General features: G+C 60.2%; 2 protein-coding genes across 7 annotated transcripts in view; one reads left to right on the plus strand and one right to left on the minus strand.

The window, feature by feature from the left end:
• The first annotated feature begins 4,607 nt into the window (after positions 1 to 4,607).
• MPG (N-methylpurine DNA glycosylase) lies at positions 4,608 to 12,788 on the plus strand. The gene is made up of 4 exons (XM_024553109.3): positions 4,608 to 4,732; positions 6,766 to 6,990; positions 9,654 to 9,858; positions 12,346 to 12,788. The coding sequence occupies exons 1-4, from the start codon at positions 4,709 to 4,711 to the stop codon at positions 12,720 to 12,722; spliced, it is 831 nt and encodes a 276-aa protein (XP_024408877.1). The 5' UTR covers positions 4,608 to 4,708; the 3' UTR covers positions 12,723 to 12,788.
• The window catches only part of NPRL3 (NPR3 like, GATOR1 complex subunit), a 45,022-nt gene continuing 40,492 nt past the window's right edge, over positions 12,718 to 17,247 (minus strand). For all 6 annotated transcript variants that reach the window (XM_024553104.4, XM_024553105.4, XM_045189658.3 and 3 more), the window contains 3 exons: positions 15,273 to 15,462; positions 14,435 to 14,627; positions 12,718 to 13,568 (listed from right to left, as the gene is read on the minus strand). In XM_024553104.4, coding sequence (XP_024408872.1) covers positions 13,403 to 13,568; positions 14,435 to 14,627; positions 15,273 to 15,462 — 549 coding nt within the window. In that variant the 3' untranslated portion in view covers positions 12,718 to 13,402. The remainder of the gene's footprint in view (positions 13,569 to 14,434; positions 14,628 to 15,272; positions 15,463 to 17,247) is intronic.

A 17,247-nucleotide genomic window follows, 5' to 3' on the forward strand; every position in this document is an offset into this window, starting at 1 on the left:
CAGCAGTATAGTGTCGCTGACTCCGCTCTCCCTCCCGCAGAGCTTGCCAGCCGCCCCTGGTGGGCTCATCCCTACACTCTCCGAGTTGCACATGAAATGGCCCATCTGTTCCTATGGGAGGCTGAGGCTGAGGCTGAGGCTGCTGGTGGGAGTTTCCCAGCATTCCTCGCTCCTGACATTGAAGGAGTCTGTGAGGCCCAGCCACCCAGAGATAGACCCAAGGAAATGGGGAGGGGTGCCAATAGCAGGGTACAAGCAGGAGCTGCCAGTGGTAGAGGGGCCCAAGCCTCCCTTGCATAGTTGATACAACAGTCTCCCTTTTCCCCAGAGAAAAACTGGGCTGCCCTGACTGGTGTGGCTCAGTTGGTTGGTCATCTTCCCACAAGCAAAAAGTCACCGGTTTGATTCCCAATCAGGGCACAGACCTGGATCGCAGGCCAGGTTCCCAGTTAGGGGGCGATTTAGAGTATGTGCGAGAGATAACTGATCAATGCTTCTCTCCCTGTCTCTCTCACTCCCTTCTCGTCTCTAAATAAATAAATAAATACAATCTTTTGTTTGAAAAAAGAACTGGGACCACAGCTCTCCTAAGGACCCTTCCACCAGATGTCAGAATACCTTGGGCACGTGGGGCCCAGCCCCTGGAGCCTCAGAGGGCCCACAACAGCATCCTCAGGCCCTTCGCTGGTCAGGGACCAGGGGGTGCTCTCCCTCTTTGAGCGGTGTGGCTGCCACGGCTAGCAAGCCATGCCCAATATCTGGCTGCAGAAAACCACCTGGTCCACAGCTACACAGAAAATGCAGTCGGCGATGTGAGGTAGCAGCCAACCTACAGGCCTTTACAGAGCCTGGGCCGGGGACAGCATCTTCTGGCTGTGTCCCCATCCACACCTTGGAACAAAGAGGTGTCTGCACGTTCCAGGTCCTCCATGGAATATCAACTTGATTCTTAGGCACAGGGACAAAATCAAAGCTTCCAAGGGGCTAGAAGGGACTCCTTCACTAGCGGAGGGGTGACTACAGGTGCACTGGGGACACAAGGCAAGAGGGAGGCTGCCCAGTGCTGATGCCCAGGGCTCCTGCAGTCCACACATGCCAACCCTCCCATGCCAGGCTCTCAGCCAGACAGGACAGTCTCTCCATGCCCAGCATTCTTGACCCCTGCCAGGGATAAGCAGGCCCTGCCCACCTGGACACCCAGACTGGGCTGAAAGGGCCTGTACCAGTGCCCTCTCCGGAGCCAAGGCCTGGGCTCACCGCCAACGCGTGCCATGGCCGGGCAGCCAGTGCTGGCAGGGCCTCCCTACGCTGGACACTCAGACCCGCGCCATGACCCACGCATCCGTTCGCAGCTGCCGGCAGCACCAGCCACAGCTGGCTCACAGCGGAGAAACCCCTGACCAGTCACCTTCAGCAGACAAGAGCTGCCTTGCCCAAAATTGTGTTTCCTACCCCGAGAAGGTGTCCTGTGTGTCCGGGGACGGGTAAGTAGCTCCATCCTCATTCGGATTACCTCCGAAGGGTCCAAGCTCCAGTGGGATCCACACTAGTGTCTCTTGCAAGCCCTAGCTCCTCAAAGGTGTTGCTCCCAAGTCATGCAGACCCAGGAACCCCGGGTTCTCCGCCCACCCTGGCCTCCTGAGCAAGGACCCTGGCATCAGAAGGATGGTGTGAGCAGAGAAGGGTCAACACATGTGCGCTCAGGCCTGGACCCAGTCCACATGGACGCATGTATGCACACACGTGTCTCCCTCAAGTCTGCCCCACTGTCCTATGCCCTGGTGGAGAAGCCCTGCATGAAAGCCCCACCCCCAGTGCCCCTATTCCCTCTTCACCCAGTCCTGGGGAACTGGAAGTCAGCTGCAGCTGCCTGCATGTGGGGGGTGACTGAGGATGGGTGAGTGTCTGGACCGCCTCCTTGGACGTGCACTGGACTCTAGGACTGAGGGGTTAGGAGTGCTGATGAGTAGGAGTCCCTGCCAGCCACTCTGGAATCCTCAGCTCAGCAGGCCAGTCCCTGGGCTTGGTGGGCCTGGATGACCCCAGAATCAGCCCTTGGCAATTTGGGGAGGTGGCCAAAATAGGCCAGGCCAGCCAGGGGCCTGAATAGCACTGGCTACTTCTGAGGCAGCTGCCCCTCTCCAGGGAATGACGGCAGGGGGTCCGGCAAGCACCTGGGCCCAGGGCTCAGCTGCAATGGCAGCGCAGCCCCACACACCTCCTCCAGTGGCCTGCTCTGCCCAAGGAGACGCTGACAACACCCCTCCACCCGTCACCTCTCCCTTTGAGGGCGTCAGCTGTCCCTATGTCCCTACCTTGGAGAGGACAATGGGCCAGTGCTGGGGCTGGAGCTCTGGCCTCTGTGGCTGATAGAGCAGCTGTCCTTTCTCTCAAGGCTCTGGTGACTGATGGCCGCTCCACAGGCCATGAGGTGGCCCAGCAGGGTACAGAGCAGCTGTCCCCAGCGTGGATCCTTTTGAAAGTATGGAGGGTGTCCTCACCTCCATCTTCCACTGAGATCTACCAACATGCCTCTTCCAGCCCAGCACAGGGCTCACTGGGGACAGAGAAGGCCCCAGGCCCCTCCTCCCACCTAGCACCACCTTCTCTCACTCCCAGCCAGCCTGCCCTGCAGGCCATAGTGGGAATGCTTAACCCACCACTTCCAGCCTGCGGTGGGGCCTCAGACCACAAACCAGGAAGTGGAGAGTGGGAGGGGGGAGCCCTCCTTGCAGAGGTTGCGCAAGCCCCTGCCAGAACATCTGGAGAAGTGGGTTGCTGGCGCTGGCCCTGCCTCATCCTCCTGGGGGCCAGGGCTGCTCTCTCTTCTCATCCTCAAGATTGGGATAAAACACCCCTCTGGGAATGTGTGGATTCCCATGATTTCTATAAGGACCATGCACCATTTGTGAAATAAGTAAAAATTAATACAGAACAGCACCCACCCTGCCCCTGCCCTCACCAGGGGCATGAAGCCTGAATGGGGCCTCAGTTTCCCTCCCAAAGCGACGGAGAGGGGAAGGGAGGAGGAAAGAGGACTGCGCACACAAAAAAGCTGGAAGGGGGACTCGTTGTTTAGGCAGAATGGCTGCAGGGCTTGAGGAGGAGAAGAAAGTGGTGGGAGTCCCATCCAGGCCTGCCTTATAGCATGGGTTTATGACACATCGCCCACCCCCGGAAGCAGCACCAGTGCCACAAACTGCTGGGTGGCTTCCAGCAGGATGGAAGGCTGCTGCCCCTCCCTCCCCAGGAAGTCCTGGTTGGGGCCCTGGGATGGGGGTGGGAGGCTGGAGGGCTGGAGTTCAGCCCCTGGGCTGGTCAGAGAAGAAGGAGCAGTTGGAGACCAGGGTTCTCCCAGCTGGACTTGCCCTGAGACCAGGTGCCTTGCGTATCTGAGGGCCCCCGTCATGTGACCCTGCCAGCATCCCCATCTGACACCATCCTATGCCCAGTTCTCTCCCAGGCCCTGGGGGTCCCCCGCCCAGGGCCAGGGTTTTCCCAGACAGGGGTGGGTTGTACAGGGAGTGAGGCTGTGCCTGCGACAGCAGAGGGCCTGCAGACCCAGAAAACCCCTGGAGTGCGGAGTGGAGGGGTGGCTCTGTTGAGTGGTAGGTGCTACCAGTGTGCCTTCTTTCCCCAAAGCAGCCCTATGCCTGGACAGCAACTACCCATGGTCCTTCCTTCCACTGGACGGGGCACTGCCCTACCCAGATTTCCCTTCCCTTCCTCCCGGGGCACAAATCCGATTTGAAAGATTTTGGGCAGAGTGGGCAGTTGGTGCTGGGTGTGGGAAGGGGCTCAGAGGTGGGGGGCAGCAATGTCCCCCACTCTATCCCTAGCTGCTGCTACGCAAGGCTGCATTCACTGGTGGCTCGGATCCCCACAGCCCTAGTCCATGCCTCAGCCCCGTGGGGAGGTTGGCCATGCTCCAGCAGGGACAGGCTCCCCTCAGCAACTTAGGGATGGGAGAGATGGGGGCTCCACTGCTGAGACAGAATCCCCGACTGCCTATGAAGGCCCGGCGTCAGCTTCCCAGACATAGTCTTTCCGGCCCACTCCCCCGCCCAACGTCCTTTCCACCCAAATGACTCCCTCTGAAGTCCAGGAAGTCCTGCCTCAAGAACCAGGTCTCCCACCACCTCCCTCCCATGACCTCCACGCGGACCCCACTGTCTGCAGGATACTTCCCCAAAGCACTACTCCTACAACCGGGGCCCCTCGAGGGCCCAGATTCATGACAGACCAGTCCTCTTGGTGGTCTGACCCCCAGCTGGTGGTGGAGTGGGTTCTACGGCCGCGGGGGGGAACCAAAGTGCAAGCAGGCCGGGGGCAGGTCACTGAGAGTGGTGTCGCGGTGAGGCAGGTCTCGCCCCAACCCCAGACGCCTTCCCCGCCCTTCTCACACCACAGTGCCCTAGCAGTCCCGGGTTTTTGTCCAGGATGGGAGGTGGGGAGCCTGGTAAGAGGACCTCCCGGGAGCCTGGGTCCCGCGCAGTCACCCCAGTGTGGCCACACCCCGACCCCTCCTACGGGGCGGAGTCCGCGCCCAACGCCGGTGGCCGCTCCCCCGGGGCTTCCGTCCTCCCACGCGCAGGCGCAGCGCCGGCTCCACCCCCGGGCCGGGGCGGTGCTTCCGGGGTTGGCTCCCGGGTGGGCACTGTCCCGGGTTTGGTCTCCGTCCCAGAAGAGTCCTGGTCTGAGCTGCGGGATGCCCGCGCGCAGCGGGACTCAGGTGAGCCCGCTTCTCGCTCCACGCACGGCCGAGGGTCAGGCTCCGAGGGTGAAACTTACCCGGAGTCGTACAATCCGCGGAAAACTAGTAACGTGCGCACGGCGCCCCCCGCCCCCGACAGGGTCTGCGGTTCCCAGGCGAGCGCCCTTCGGTAGGCTCGGGCTCGCGGCTAGGCTCCGTTTTCCAGAAGTAAAGTCGAGGCCCGGTCCGAGGTCTCCAGGCAGGTCTGGGAGGGTACCCCGACACCGGTGAAGTGCTGGGCACTTAGGCCCAGGTCAAATGTCGCCTCCCCAGAGAGCCAGTCTGCAGACAGAAACGACCATGGGGGTGGCCTAGCAGTCAGCTCTAGTGTCTGCCACAGCCAGAGAAATGTTGCCCTTTATTTACTAATCCAGTGTTTGCCCAGGTTCTGATGGAAGGCTGGCAGGTCCCTTGGAGACCTCCATCCAGGCCAGGCCCTCCCAGCCTGGCAAGAGACTTTTGTCCCCAAGTTTTGCCCGGAGGTATCCCAGGTGGACTGTTTCTCACTTCCATTCCCGGAGTGCTTGCTTGCTGTGTGCCCATCCAGTGCTTGCCTGGATTCTCTCATTTAAAGTGTAGATGTTGTTGGTTCCCTTACCATAGATGGGGAAACAGAGGTGGACAGCCTTCAGTCATTTTCTGGTGCTTCTCACCTAGGGAACCCTCATTTCTAACCAGCGCCAGGTGATGCATGTCAGGCGCCCAGGTGCAGGGTTTGAGGCAGCACTCACCCTTGGGTGCAACAGCAGGGTCACCCCATTGCTCAGCTCTGGGGTTATACAGCCTGCGCCACCATCACTACAAAGGCCTGTGAGGCAGCTTGGAATCCCATTACAGAATGGGGCCTCTGAGCCTCAGTCCCTGGACAGCCATATGAGTCCCCCACCACCCAGGGTGGGCCAGTGCAGAGACCCAGAATGACCCAAGTACCAGGAAGCAGGCCAAGGGCCAAACTCGGGGTGAGAGCAGGGGCTGCGGCGTCCCAGAGTCTGAGCCCACGGTAGGTATTGGCAGACGGGCAGGACTGCAAAGACGGTCACGTCAGCGTCCATTCTCAGCAGACTGGCGGTCTCCGCTTGATGTGGAATGTCAGCACTTATGTTAAAAATAATGGGTCTGTCACGTGTTAGGGAGACATGGGTACTGCTGAAGATCAGCCCTTGAGGATGGTGTTTCCAGGCCCGGATGCTCACCTGCTCCCTTTATTTACCCCTGCTCTTTGGAGGTCCCCTGATCCTAGGACAGCCACGGCTGTCCGCTCCGATTTCCTGGGGGTGGGGGTGGGGCAGGCAGGGCAGAAGCCTTGTGGCAGGTAGGAGGCAGAAACTGTGCAGGTTTTCAGCAGATCCTCCTCATCCTTCAGGAGACCTCTCCTTTGCCCTACTTGCTCCTTGTCATCCTGGGTCACGAGGAAAAGAACAGTTGGGGACTCACTGGGGGGTCATGAGCTTGGAACAGGGCCAAGCAGATGGTCAGTCTGGTGTTCACCCACCTGAGTGTGTCAGATCTTCTGGGCCGTTCTGAGGCGGGGTCTGGCACAGCGGATGTGTCAGCTGGGGTCAGGGCGTGGACGGCCCACAATCCATTCCTCTACCAAATTCTTGGTTAAGGTCAGGTACAAAGGGCACGGTTCCAGAAACAAGCTCAAAAGTTCATTTGGGATACACTAAATGGGAATCAAAGGGTACCAGCCCTCCCGTCCCAGGCTCTCACGCCCACTGCCCCCTCGCTGGGCCCTGCAGCCCACCTCTGCACTGCACACCTTCTGCATGTGGCAGGCGTGTGAAGCCACGAACCTTTCCTTACGTGCATTCCTTTCCCAACGCCTCCTGGGGCCCAGCAAGGGGGTGAGGACATCAGGTCTGTTTGTACAACATGGCTCCTCACATTGCAGGTGGGGAAACTGAGGCAGGCAGCCGCATACAGTCCCGAAGCTCTGCAAGGCTGCCTTCCCCGCACAGTCCTCTGCCGGCCCCTATTCCGGCGCTTTATTTTGTTCTTTCCCGTTTCAGCTTTCCCGCAAACTGGGGCAAAAAAAGCAGCGACCTTTGGAGGCAGAGCAGCATCAGAGCCCACCAGGTGGATCCCAAACACCTTCCCCCAAGGAGCCCCGCCTGGACCCGCCTGCGACCCTGGGCCCCCGGCGCAGTATCTATTTTTCAAACCACCCTGCTCGACTGGGATTAGAATTTTTCGACCAGCCTGCAGTGTCCCTGGCGCGGGCATTTCTGGGACAGGTAACGTAAACGTAGTGAAGTGGCCTCTGCTGAAATGGTCCTCACCGTGCAGTGTCTGTGGCCCCTGACTCCGCACCACTGGGCTCAGGCCCCGGACTTGGTCCTGCTTGTCCTCACGCAGTTAGCTGCTTTGACACTTGTTCCTGGATAGCTTCGCCTCAGTCATCTGGGGCAGGGGGCGGGCCCGGATCAGTGAGGAAGAATGCTGAGATTGTTAGCTGTGTCTGCCCTGGGAGGGGCAGGGGAGCCGCTGTCCGCCTGCCTGCTCCGGGCCCTGTCCCTCTCCACCTGATTGCCCCTAAGGCAGGTTTCTTTCAAGTGCCGGCCAGGTGTCTATGAGGGACTTTGCCTGCCCTGTCCCCCGACACAGTTAGTGCCCGTCTGTAGCATTCACTGCTTTAGAGAAAGAAGGGGGAGAGAAACATCAATGTGCGAGAGAAGCAGCAGTGGGTTGCCTCCCATGCACGCCCAGACCGGGGACTGACCCTGCAACCTTTTGGTTACAGGGCAACGTTCCGACCGAGCCACACGGGCCAGGGCAGTGGTGACAGCTCTTAGCCACATGAGAGTGGCAGCCGTGGCCCACGGACTGCCCGTGTCAGGACTGCCTTGACAGCTGCCTCTGCCCCACGGCAGCTCACAGGGCCGGTGCTGGCTCCCCGGTGGCCCCTGTAGCTCAGCAGGCCCAGGGTCTGGACTGGGAAGCAGGGGTCGTACAGGGCCCCTGTGCCAGCAGCAGTGGGGTTTCGGCCACGTCTGTCTGGAGCACCGTCTGGGTGTTGTTCCTGGGTGTCAGGCTCAGGCCTGGTTTCCTGGTCCTCTTAGAGAGCCCATGGCCGACCCTGTGTCATTTCGTGAGGCTACCTTACGTTAAAATGGTGAAGGTGGATCAGTTTCTGTGACTCATAGGAAAGTTGGTGCCAGGAAGTGGGTGCCCAAAGGAACAGACCCTGAAATGTGGGCTAGTGGAGCGTAGCCTGAAGTGGGACTTAGTGGGTAAGGGCCAGGTCTGTTCCCACGAGAATGCTTTCAGCTGCAAGGGCTGCCAGAGGACCCTCGATAATAAGGGTTTAGGATCTCACACAGTGGCACAGGGTCCCAGCGTCAGGTCAGCCCAGGGCCCACAGGCCTCTGCGTGGCCCGCTCTCCCGTTAGGCCCCCACGTGCCCACTGAGCCGGAGGGTGGACGGGGCAGCATCCAGCAGAGAAGGAGGTGCGTGTCCCTGTGGCCTCTTTACAACCTCCCACAGCTGTCCTTGCAGACCCCTTGGCCAGGCTCAAGTCACCCCTCTACAGGGCACTGCAAGGAGCAGTGAGTTGGCATGACACCACGCGCAAGTCAGCTTCTTGTCTGAGAAGGTGCTGCCTCCCCCGGTGAGGAGGAGACGTGTTTGTAGTGGGCATGCCCGCAACCAGTATCTACTACCTGGAAATTTTATCAGAGTGAAATTCAAAGCAGAAGATTCAAATTAAAACAATGACAGTGAGCAGAGGGCCACGATAGCTCCTCTCCAGCAGGGCAGCCGGCCCGCAGGGGGCCTCTTGGAGGAGTGGAAATATGAAGCGGGAAGCCAATAAAGGAACGCCCTCTTTGATCTGGAAAGGTGAAAGTGAGCCCCCAACTGTGATGGAACAGGGCCTCCCTTTCTTGCCTGGAGATGGGCGTCCGGGGGAGGCGTCAACTCCCTTCTTCCCCCACCCTTTCTCCAGGAAGCAGCACCCCACTGAGTGCCCAGGCTTCAGCGTGCTCCTCACGGCCCGCTCCTCAGGCCCCACGACGCTGACCCTGGCCGCAGACACACGCAGTGGGCTCCCTGGGCCGAGGCAGGGCAGCCTGGCCTAAGGACAAGGCAGATGCTGGGGATGTCCCTGGGGAGGGCTGCCCCCAGAATCCCACTGTGAACCCTGGTCGAGTCGGGCCTGGGGCTCTGAACCCTGGGCCTCACTGCTGCCCATTCCCAGGGTCCTACTGTCCTGTGCAGCCAAGACAGTTGCCCCCACAGGGCAGGAAGGCTCCAGGCAAGGGAGGATTGACTCCCTGGTGTGCCCAGCACTCCACAGGCCCTCTCTGGCTCCCCTGGCTGTTCTCCAAGGTGCCCTGCTGGCCTGAGAGCACCCACGCCTCCAGTGATGACCCCTGACAACTACCCCCTGTCCTTGGCTGGCCCCTCTGTCCCTTCCTGGCCCACTGCACACTGGCCCCATTCCTTGTGGAGCTGGCTACACCCCAGGCCACAGTTCAGGCTAGGAGCGCTGGGGGCAGCTGGTCCTGCCGCTCAGAAAGGCGTTTCAGAGCTGGTAGGTGGGAGCTGAGTGTGACAGTGCTTCCGGGCTATTCCACAGGCTCTAGGGTGTCCCAGGCAGCCATGTGAGGACACCAGAGGTGCCCTCCATGCTGCCCTGCCCCAGCCTAAGCATGGAAGTTCAGGGGGACTTGGGCGGGGGTGAGGCAACGTGACGGAGGGCCCTGCTGAGAGGACACGGAGTGCGTGAATTCCCTGGTGCAGGTTTGCAGCCTAGCAATGGCCAGGGCTTGAAATGGCTGTAATCTGTGGACACGACTCAGCAAGGCCTGTTGTCTGGTGGCCCAGCCAGCCAGAGGGGACAGTAGGAGGGAACGCGCTGGCCCCAGTGTGCCCTGAGCCAACACCCACTGCCCACAGGTCTTGGTCCGGCAACTCGATGACCTCACAGAGCTCCGTGGCCGCATTGTGGAGACTGAGGCGTACTTGGGGCCAGAGGACGAAGCTGCCCACTCAAAGGGTGGCCGGCAGACCCCCCGCAACCGCAGCATGTTCATGAAGCCAGGGACCCTGTATGTGTACCTCATTTACGGCATGTACTTCTGCATGAATGTCTCCAGCCGAGGTGAGCAGTGCTGGGGGCTGGAGCAGGAGGCCTGGGCACGGTCCCCTGGCTGGTAGCTGGGAGACCCGTGAGAGGACCAGGGTGAGGCAGGTGCTCGAGCAAGGCAACGCCATTGCTAGGCTAGGTCAGGGTTTCAGAAGCTCTAGCTGTGTTCATAGGCTGATCACAGGGCCGGGCCCCCATTAGAGGTCATGGGTTGACCTGAACCCAGAGCAGACAGGTTCGGTTCCATGAGGAGCCACTAGGTCCACAGCTCAGAGCCAGTATCACCGATGGCCCAGGGTACTCAGGAGGGGCTGGTAGTGGCAGGAGAGTGAAATCTGTTTGGGTTGGGCTCAGGCAGGAGCCTTGCCAGGCTGCCCGTCATGGGGTCTCAATCCATAGTTCTCAGCTGGAGATGAGTCTGCCACCCTTGGGGACATCAGGCAATGCCTGAAGACGTTTTCGGTCATCACAGCTGGTAGGATGCAGCTCACAGTGCACAGGAGACGCCCTCCACCACAGAAAACCATCCGCCCCAAACGTCAGTAGTGCAGAGGGAGATGCTATCTAGAGCTCCCAGGAGAACCCACTCACCTCATGGGACCTGTCTGGGCAGCCTCGGCCCTCCGGGAGCAGGCAGCTGCCCTCTGGTCTGTGCTCAGAAGAACAAGCCCGTACCAACCAGTCAGAGCCTGACCAGGAGCACGGCCCCTCTGGTGCTGGTCCCAAGGGGGATGAATGCTTGAGGCCAGTGAGGGGATGAGGTTGGGTATGTTGTAAGTCAGACATGTTTGCTCAGTGGCCAGGGAGCTGTGCTCGCCCAGAGACAACAGCTGGGGCTCTTCGATGGGGTAACCTGTGGCACATAAAGGGTATTGAGGGAAATGTGACAGACAGTGGGGACCACCCCGCAGGGCCCTGCTATCACCCTGGAGAGCTCATGTTGGTCTGGAGTGCTTTTTGGCAGCGAAACCAACCACCTCATGTAAAGTGGGCCTGACCTCAGATAAGGAGGACTGAGTCCAGAGATGCCTGGGGCTATGGTCAGCGAGGGAGGGAGGAGCCAGGGAGGGCTTCTGAGGGTGGATATTGCAGACGTGGGAGGTGGCATCTTTCTGGACAAATGACCAAGATGCCCCAGGAACACCTAGTTCCTAATTGAGGGTGGGGGGTGCGATGCGGGAAACCACATCCGTAGAGTCAGGGCCAAAGCCAAAGGTCATCTGGTACATCAAGGGAGATGGGAGGTGAAGCATATCACCCTCAGGCCAGAGGCAGTACAGAGAGCACCAGAAGAGCAGAGAGAGGAGATTGCTGAGGCCAAGTAGGTGGTGCAGGCAAAGGAGCGGGGGTGGGACTGGACACTGGGTGGGAAGGGTCAGGGTGCTCCAGGAGCAGGGGGTGGGTGATGGTTGGGGCAGGCTGCTCCTCAGACCCATTTGGGGGCTTAGGGGGACAGTGAGGGACATGCCACACCCCCAGCGGCTCAGGGTGGGCACAGGTAGCCCTTGGCTGGGAAGGGCCCAGAACTACAGAGCAATTGGAAGTTCAAGTCCTTGCTTGTCCTTAGGTATACCTTGAGGTCCTTTGAATACTGGCTGGTTAAAAGCGACCGCTCACAAAAACCCCACTTGCCAGCTGCTGCTGATACAGGAGGGTGTAGCTGCTATGTCCACTCAGGACCAGCTCCTGGGTGCTGATGAGGCCTGTATGACAAGGCCCAAGAGTGGGGACCAGCCTGGCCCTCCCTCTGGCTGAGCCGATCAGACTCTGAGGAGGATGGGCAGGCCACAGTGAGTCAGGAGAGCCAGTGTCTCAGGAGAGTGGCCTTGCTGAGGTTGGGGTTCCTCTGGCCCCGGTCCAGGTAATCACCACTTCTAGCCACGCAGGGCCAAGGGAATTTGGACAAATGTGTCTTCTCGGGCCCCAGGTGTCCATTTGCTGCCTGGTCTTTGAAGTAGCCTAGGCTGGTGGGGAAGGGTTGGGCCAGAGGGGATCCCAAGGGAGATGAGGGGTCCTATCAGCAGACACCTCCTCCTGCCCGGTCAGTCTTCCCACTGGGTCATGGGGCGGGGCTCACCCTGTGAACACTGTAGCTGCTCTGAGCCAACCTTCTGGTTTGCCCAGTAGATACTCAATGAGTAGAGGCAGGTGGGGGACTCTGGGCCAGCCCGGGAGCTTCCAGCCTCCCGGTGGGGTCACCATGCGCAGGGAGAACCGGCTATCTAGGGTTTCCTCTGCCAGACTCAGAGCTGCTGCTGATCACCAACCAGAGAAGCTGAGAGGAAGTGCACTACAAGCACTCACTGAGCATTTTTGCTGGTTCTCCCTGGCTGGTGTTTAGGCCCTCTGGCTTCACAAGGGCCCCACCTGGGGCCCCAGGGATGCAGGTGTGCCTGAGGGAGGGGTAGGCAGAGGGTCTGCACAGTAAATGAGTATAGGAGTGCTCAGGAAGGCAGGCACCCCAGGGTGGGGAGGCCCAATTGCCATCTGTCTATCTCACAGGGGACGGGGCATGTGTCCTGCTGCGAGCGCTGGAGCCCCTGGAAGGTCTAGAGACCATGCGGCGGCTTCGCAGTACCTACCGAAGAGGCAGCACAGGCCGGGCCCTCAAAGACCGTGAGCTCTGCAGCGGCCCCTCCAAGCTCTGTCAGGCCCTGGCCATTGACAAGAGCTTTGACCAACGGGACCTCACCAAGGACAAGGCCATGTGGCTAGAGCAAGGCCTGCCACAGCCCAGGGAGCCAGCTGTGGTGGCAGCTCCCCGAGTGGGCATTGGCAATGCAGGAGAGTGGGCCCAGAAGCCCCTGCGCTTCTATATCCAGGGCAGCCCCTGGGTCAGTGTGGTAGACAGAGCAGCTGAGAGGGACGCACAAGTCTGAGCAAGAGCCTGCTCAGAACAAGCTTTTTAATTGTTTAAAACCCAAATAAACACTTCATTTCTAGAAGACGTGTCGCTTGTGTCTCGGCCAGAGCCCCCCCTTACCTATCAGCTTCCTCCAGGATGGCGGCTCCAGGGCCCTGGGAGTGCAGCAGGGTAGAGCGCCAGACCCAGCGCGGACACTTCCTCCCTCCAGCCTGGTGCAGGCCCACGCACTCCCCTCTGAGAGAGGGCCGGAAGCACCAGTGCAGACCCACCCCCTGGGACCGGGGCAAGTAAGCACCGTGGATCAGCCCAGGCCCTCATGCCTCAGGTGGCAGAGGCGGGTGGATGGCTTGGCCATGAGCTTCCCGGTGGCTATCACAGGGCAGTGGTGAAGGCCGGGCGAGGAAATGCCCACAGGCTGGGAGGAATGGGACAGTGCTGGGCCACACAGGATGGGCCAGGCAGGTGACCCTCAAGTCTTGGAAGGGCAGCAGTGGAGGGGTCCAAGGAACACAGGCGGGATTGGGAGAAAGGTCAAAGAAACAAGTGACCCGAATCTGTGTGGGAAGCACACGGGCCTCGCTCGGTGTGGGTCCTGAAGCCCCCAGCTCAGACATTGGCCCTGTTTGCAGGACCAGACGAGTGACGGTGCCCCATCCCACGGCAGCAGCCCAGCTCTGCGCCCTCGGCCCAGGCTCACGTGAGCAACGCCTGGAAGACGGCGATGACCGGGTCCTCGTGGGTGGTCACCACCAGCACACTGCGGAACTTGTCGAAGAGCATGAGCAGCTGGGAGCGCCTGGTGTTCTCATTGTACATGATCTCCTCTAGGTGGTGGCGGCCTCGGAAGTACTGCAGGAGCCTGGAGGGGAGGGTGGCACAAGCCCAGGCTGGCCTCTGTCCTGTCAGCCACTGAGCAGCCCACAGGCTAAATCAGAGCTGGTGGAGGGGTCTCAGAGGCCTGGAAGCAGCTGTCCATGCCCCCCCAACAAGAGCAGGCAAATGTCCTGGACCCATTGCCCACCATGGTCCCCTGAAGTGAGTCCGTGAGGACACGTGGCTGTTCCAACCCCAGAGCCCGCAGGTTGCAACCACCCTGGCACTCTGACACACGTGGGGCAGCACAGGGCCGGTCTGCCAGAGGCTGCTCTTTCATGCCACTGTGGCAGTGAGCCCCCTGTGGTTCTGGATCCAAATGGGGTCACCGCTCAGGGGGTGTCTGCGGCTGGGGCTGAGCGGAGACCTGGACCAACTGCCTGGCATGTGGCTCTGAACTGGGGGCTCAGTCCCTGGCAGCCTTACCTCTTCCAAAAGACCGTACACTTGCAGTGCCCCCCCCCCGAGTCAGGGGCAGGTGTGACAAAGTCTGTGTCACCTATGATATGGATTCTCCTGCCCCTAGACTGTCCTAGGAAAAATCCCTGCCAAGCCGCATGAGGATGAGAACTTGCTGCCACTCGCTGAGAAGTGACAAGGAACGCCCAGGAAGCACTGGTGATACTCCCGAGGACAGAAGCGCCAGGCCCGGGGTCTCGGCAACAGACCGAATCCTCATGCCTGGCACAAACAGACCAGGTGGGGACACCCAAGTGCATGAGACACCACCTCAACCCGTGAGTGCCGTTTGTCACCAATGGCTTTCAGTTGGAGTGGGCTGAGTAGGTCCCCATCCACGTCCTGTCCTGACCCTAGACTTGGACCCAGCCCCAGCAGACACCCCGGCCCCACCTGGCAAACATGCGGAGGTCCTCAGGGTTCTGGGCCGCAGGCACACTGAGGATGGCTGCCCGCTCGTGCTCTGACAGGCTGGCCAGCAGGTTCTCTGTCATCCTCTTGTTCAGCGGGGAGTCTCCACTGGGGAGCAGCTCTGCGCTGGAGTTGTCCATGCTGGGGCTCGTAAGCGTCATGTCATCACTGCTGGCTGTGAATGCGGATGGGTCAGGGGGCAGTTGGCCCCCCAAGAACGCCCCCCCACCCAATATGGAAGACAAAGAGCCCTGGACAGGCCAGGTCCTCGCACTGAGCCTGAAGCCCGAGGTCAGGCCTCAGCTTAGGGAGGTGCTGCCCGCAAAACCTTCCAGCCCCTCCTCCAAGCCCAGGGACCTGGAGCTTAGCAACGCACTACTGCCTCTGGGGGCTCAGCATGGCCACAACGGCTCTTTCTAGAAGGGACCGTGACAGTCACTGTCTCCTCATAGACCCTGGGGTACAGAGGTTTCAACTGTCCTGCCAGTGATGGATGACATGGCAGGCTGGGGGCAGGCTGCCCCTGACATGAACAAGCCCCTGCTCAGGAGCCCAAAGGTACAGCCTCCTCCTCAGAGCCAAAGAGGTACAGGGAAGTGGGGGAGGGGTCTCCTGGGCTCCTTTAAGGAAGGCAGTCTGCATGAGGACCCAGCTGCCCACATGAGAGGCAGGTGTGTGTGCACGTGTGGCCACGTGAGGGTCCCTCAGTCATTCCAGTAATGCCTTAGTTGGACCACCTGGCCACCATTCCCAGGTGTCCCCTAGGTGCTCACTCCCCCACCCTGCCACCACAAAGATGCCCTGGGCAGGGGACTCCTACTTGGGGAGCCAAAGCTGAGGGCATTGGGTGTGCTGAGGCTGCGACCGCCGACCCTGGTAGTGAAGGGGACCTCCTCCTCCCGCAGGCGGGGCTCGTCCTGGCTGGGCGAGGCCATCAGGCAAACGTAGGTGTGCAGCTGGACCAGGAGCCTGTGCTGCAGCATCCACACCACCATCTGAATGAGCTGGGTCTGCAGGACAGACAGGGTGAGCTGGGCACTGGGAGAGGCTGGCCCCCACCACTGCCCTGTGACCTTCCTGACAGGAATGGGGTGCCATGGTCGAAGACACAACCCTCACAAGTCACCCTGACAGATCCAGGGGTGCACGAGCTCCAGGGGCTTGACTTAGGGCAGGAAGGTGGCTCCTGCCTCAGGAAGGCGCTCTTAGCCACTGGCTGACTCTGGGAGCCTAACAGCCTCCAGGGAAGGCAGCAAGGCTATGAGAGCAGCGGCGCCCGTGGCTGCACTTGCTCCGACCACACACCAGGCTGCCCCAGTGCCTGGCCTTTCTTGCTCAGAGGTGAGGACCAGGACCTGGGACGTGGAGGCCCATGTGCCCTCCCAGCTCTGAGCTACCCCTCTTCTGCCTTGTCTCCCCAGCCCACTGGGCCCTGCCACTCGAGCCCACTACCACATAGAGCTGGGCCTGTGGGACCCTCTCCCTGTGGCCTGGACACCGTTCAGAAAGAAGCTGTGGGTAGCTGCCCTGAGAGCGGGAAGTCCTCTCCTCAGTTCAACCTGAAAGCCTGCCCAGGGACAGGAACTCCTGCTGAGCTGTGTGGTCCCTAGGACACGTCATCCACCCCTCTCCCACAGGACAAGCAGCTGACTAGGAGCAGTGAGGAATCCTGTATGGGCGGAGCTCCAGCACCAGCGAGCAAGAAAATGCATACGGATGGTGTCCACGTTCTCAGACACACAGGCATGGAAATGGGGGTGCACCATGGGCATGTATGACCTGGTCACGCCAAATAAAATTGAAAAGGATTGTAAAATAAACTTTAAATTCAGAAATAAAACAGAGGCTCCATAAGCACTGAGGAACATATTCCGGGCCTGAAGCAGGAGGGGCGAGAAGCAGGCAGCCTCACCCCAGGACTGTGCAGAACCAAATCCAGCTCGCTCTAGGCCCCCTGACAAGGCATGAGACTGCCCCTCAGGCATGGCCCAAAAATGCCACCGGCCTTCCAGACCACCAGGAAATTTCTGCTGGAGAGGGGGAGGGTGCAGATGCAAATGTGCCTTTCTTTCAGCTGGCACAGTTCCTGGAGACTGAAGGCTCCATGAAAGACGGCATTTAGAACTCTGTCTCACGCAGCATCTAAATGAACTGAGGGACCAGGATCGCCTTCTCATTCACAAGTTGACAAAGGAAAGGGCTTGCTTTAAAAACTGCTTCTGCCTAACAGATCTGCTGCTTATTAAAGTAAATACTTTACTTTTGAACACACAGTCTTGAGAACTCCCAGCCCCATCTCTGACACCTGTCCCCTCTGGCCCTGCCCTGGGGCCCTGCCCAGAGCCGCAGGAATTCAGTCGGGGGAAGGTCCAGGCCACACTCAAGCCTCCCACAGACACAGACAGAACTCGCCCTACCATTCTGCATGCCTCACCCCTCCCTGGAGCCCCTCCACCCACCACTCGCCCTGACCCAGGCCCATCCTCTCCGTGTTCTCTTGGATGAGATTCTGGGTACCAGTGAGCCACCTGGACCAGGACGGAGAGGGAAAAGGTGGGCAGGGCCCAGGCTCAGTGAAAACAAAACCAGCTCTGCTTCCTCCATCTGTGGGATCCAGGCCCAGAAGGGGCACCAGGTGGCTCTGTCCTCCCAGCAAAGATCAGCACTCTCCCGACTGGGCCTCCCACTGTTGTTTTAACCCTAACAACAACCCACGGCAGCCAGGGTGGGCGCACGGGGGAGGGCTGGGAGGGCCTTGGGACTGCCCAAGTGCTGGGTCGCTGGCCAAGCACTTG

The sequence above is a fragment of the Desmodus rotundus genome, chromosome 1 (genome assembly GCF_022682495.2).
Source record: "Desmodus rotundus isolate HL8 chromosome 1, HLdesRot8A.1, whole genome shotgun sequence".
Lineage (NCBI taxonomy): Eukaryota > Metazoa > Chordata > Mammalia > Chiroptera > Phyllostomidae > Desmodus > Desmodus rotundus.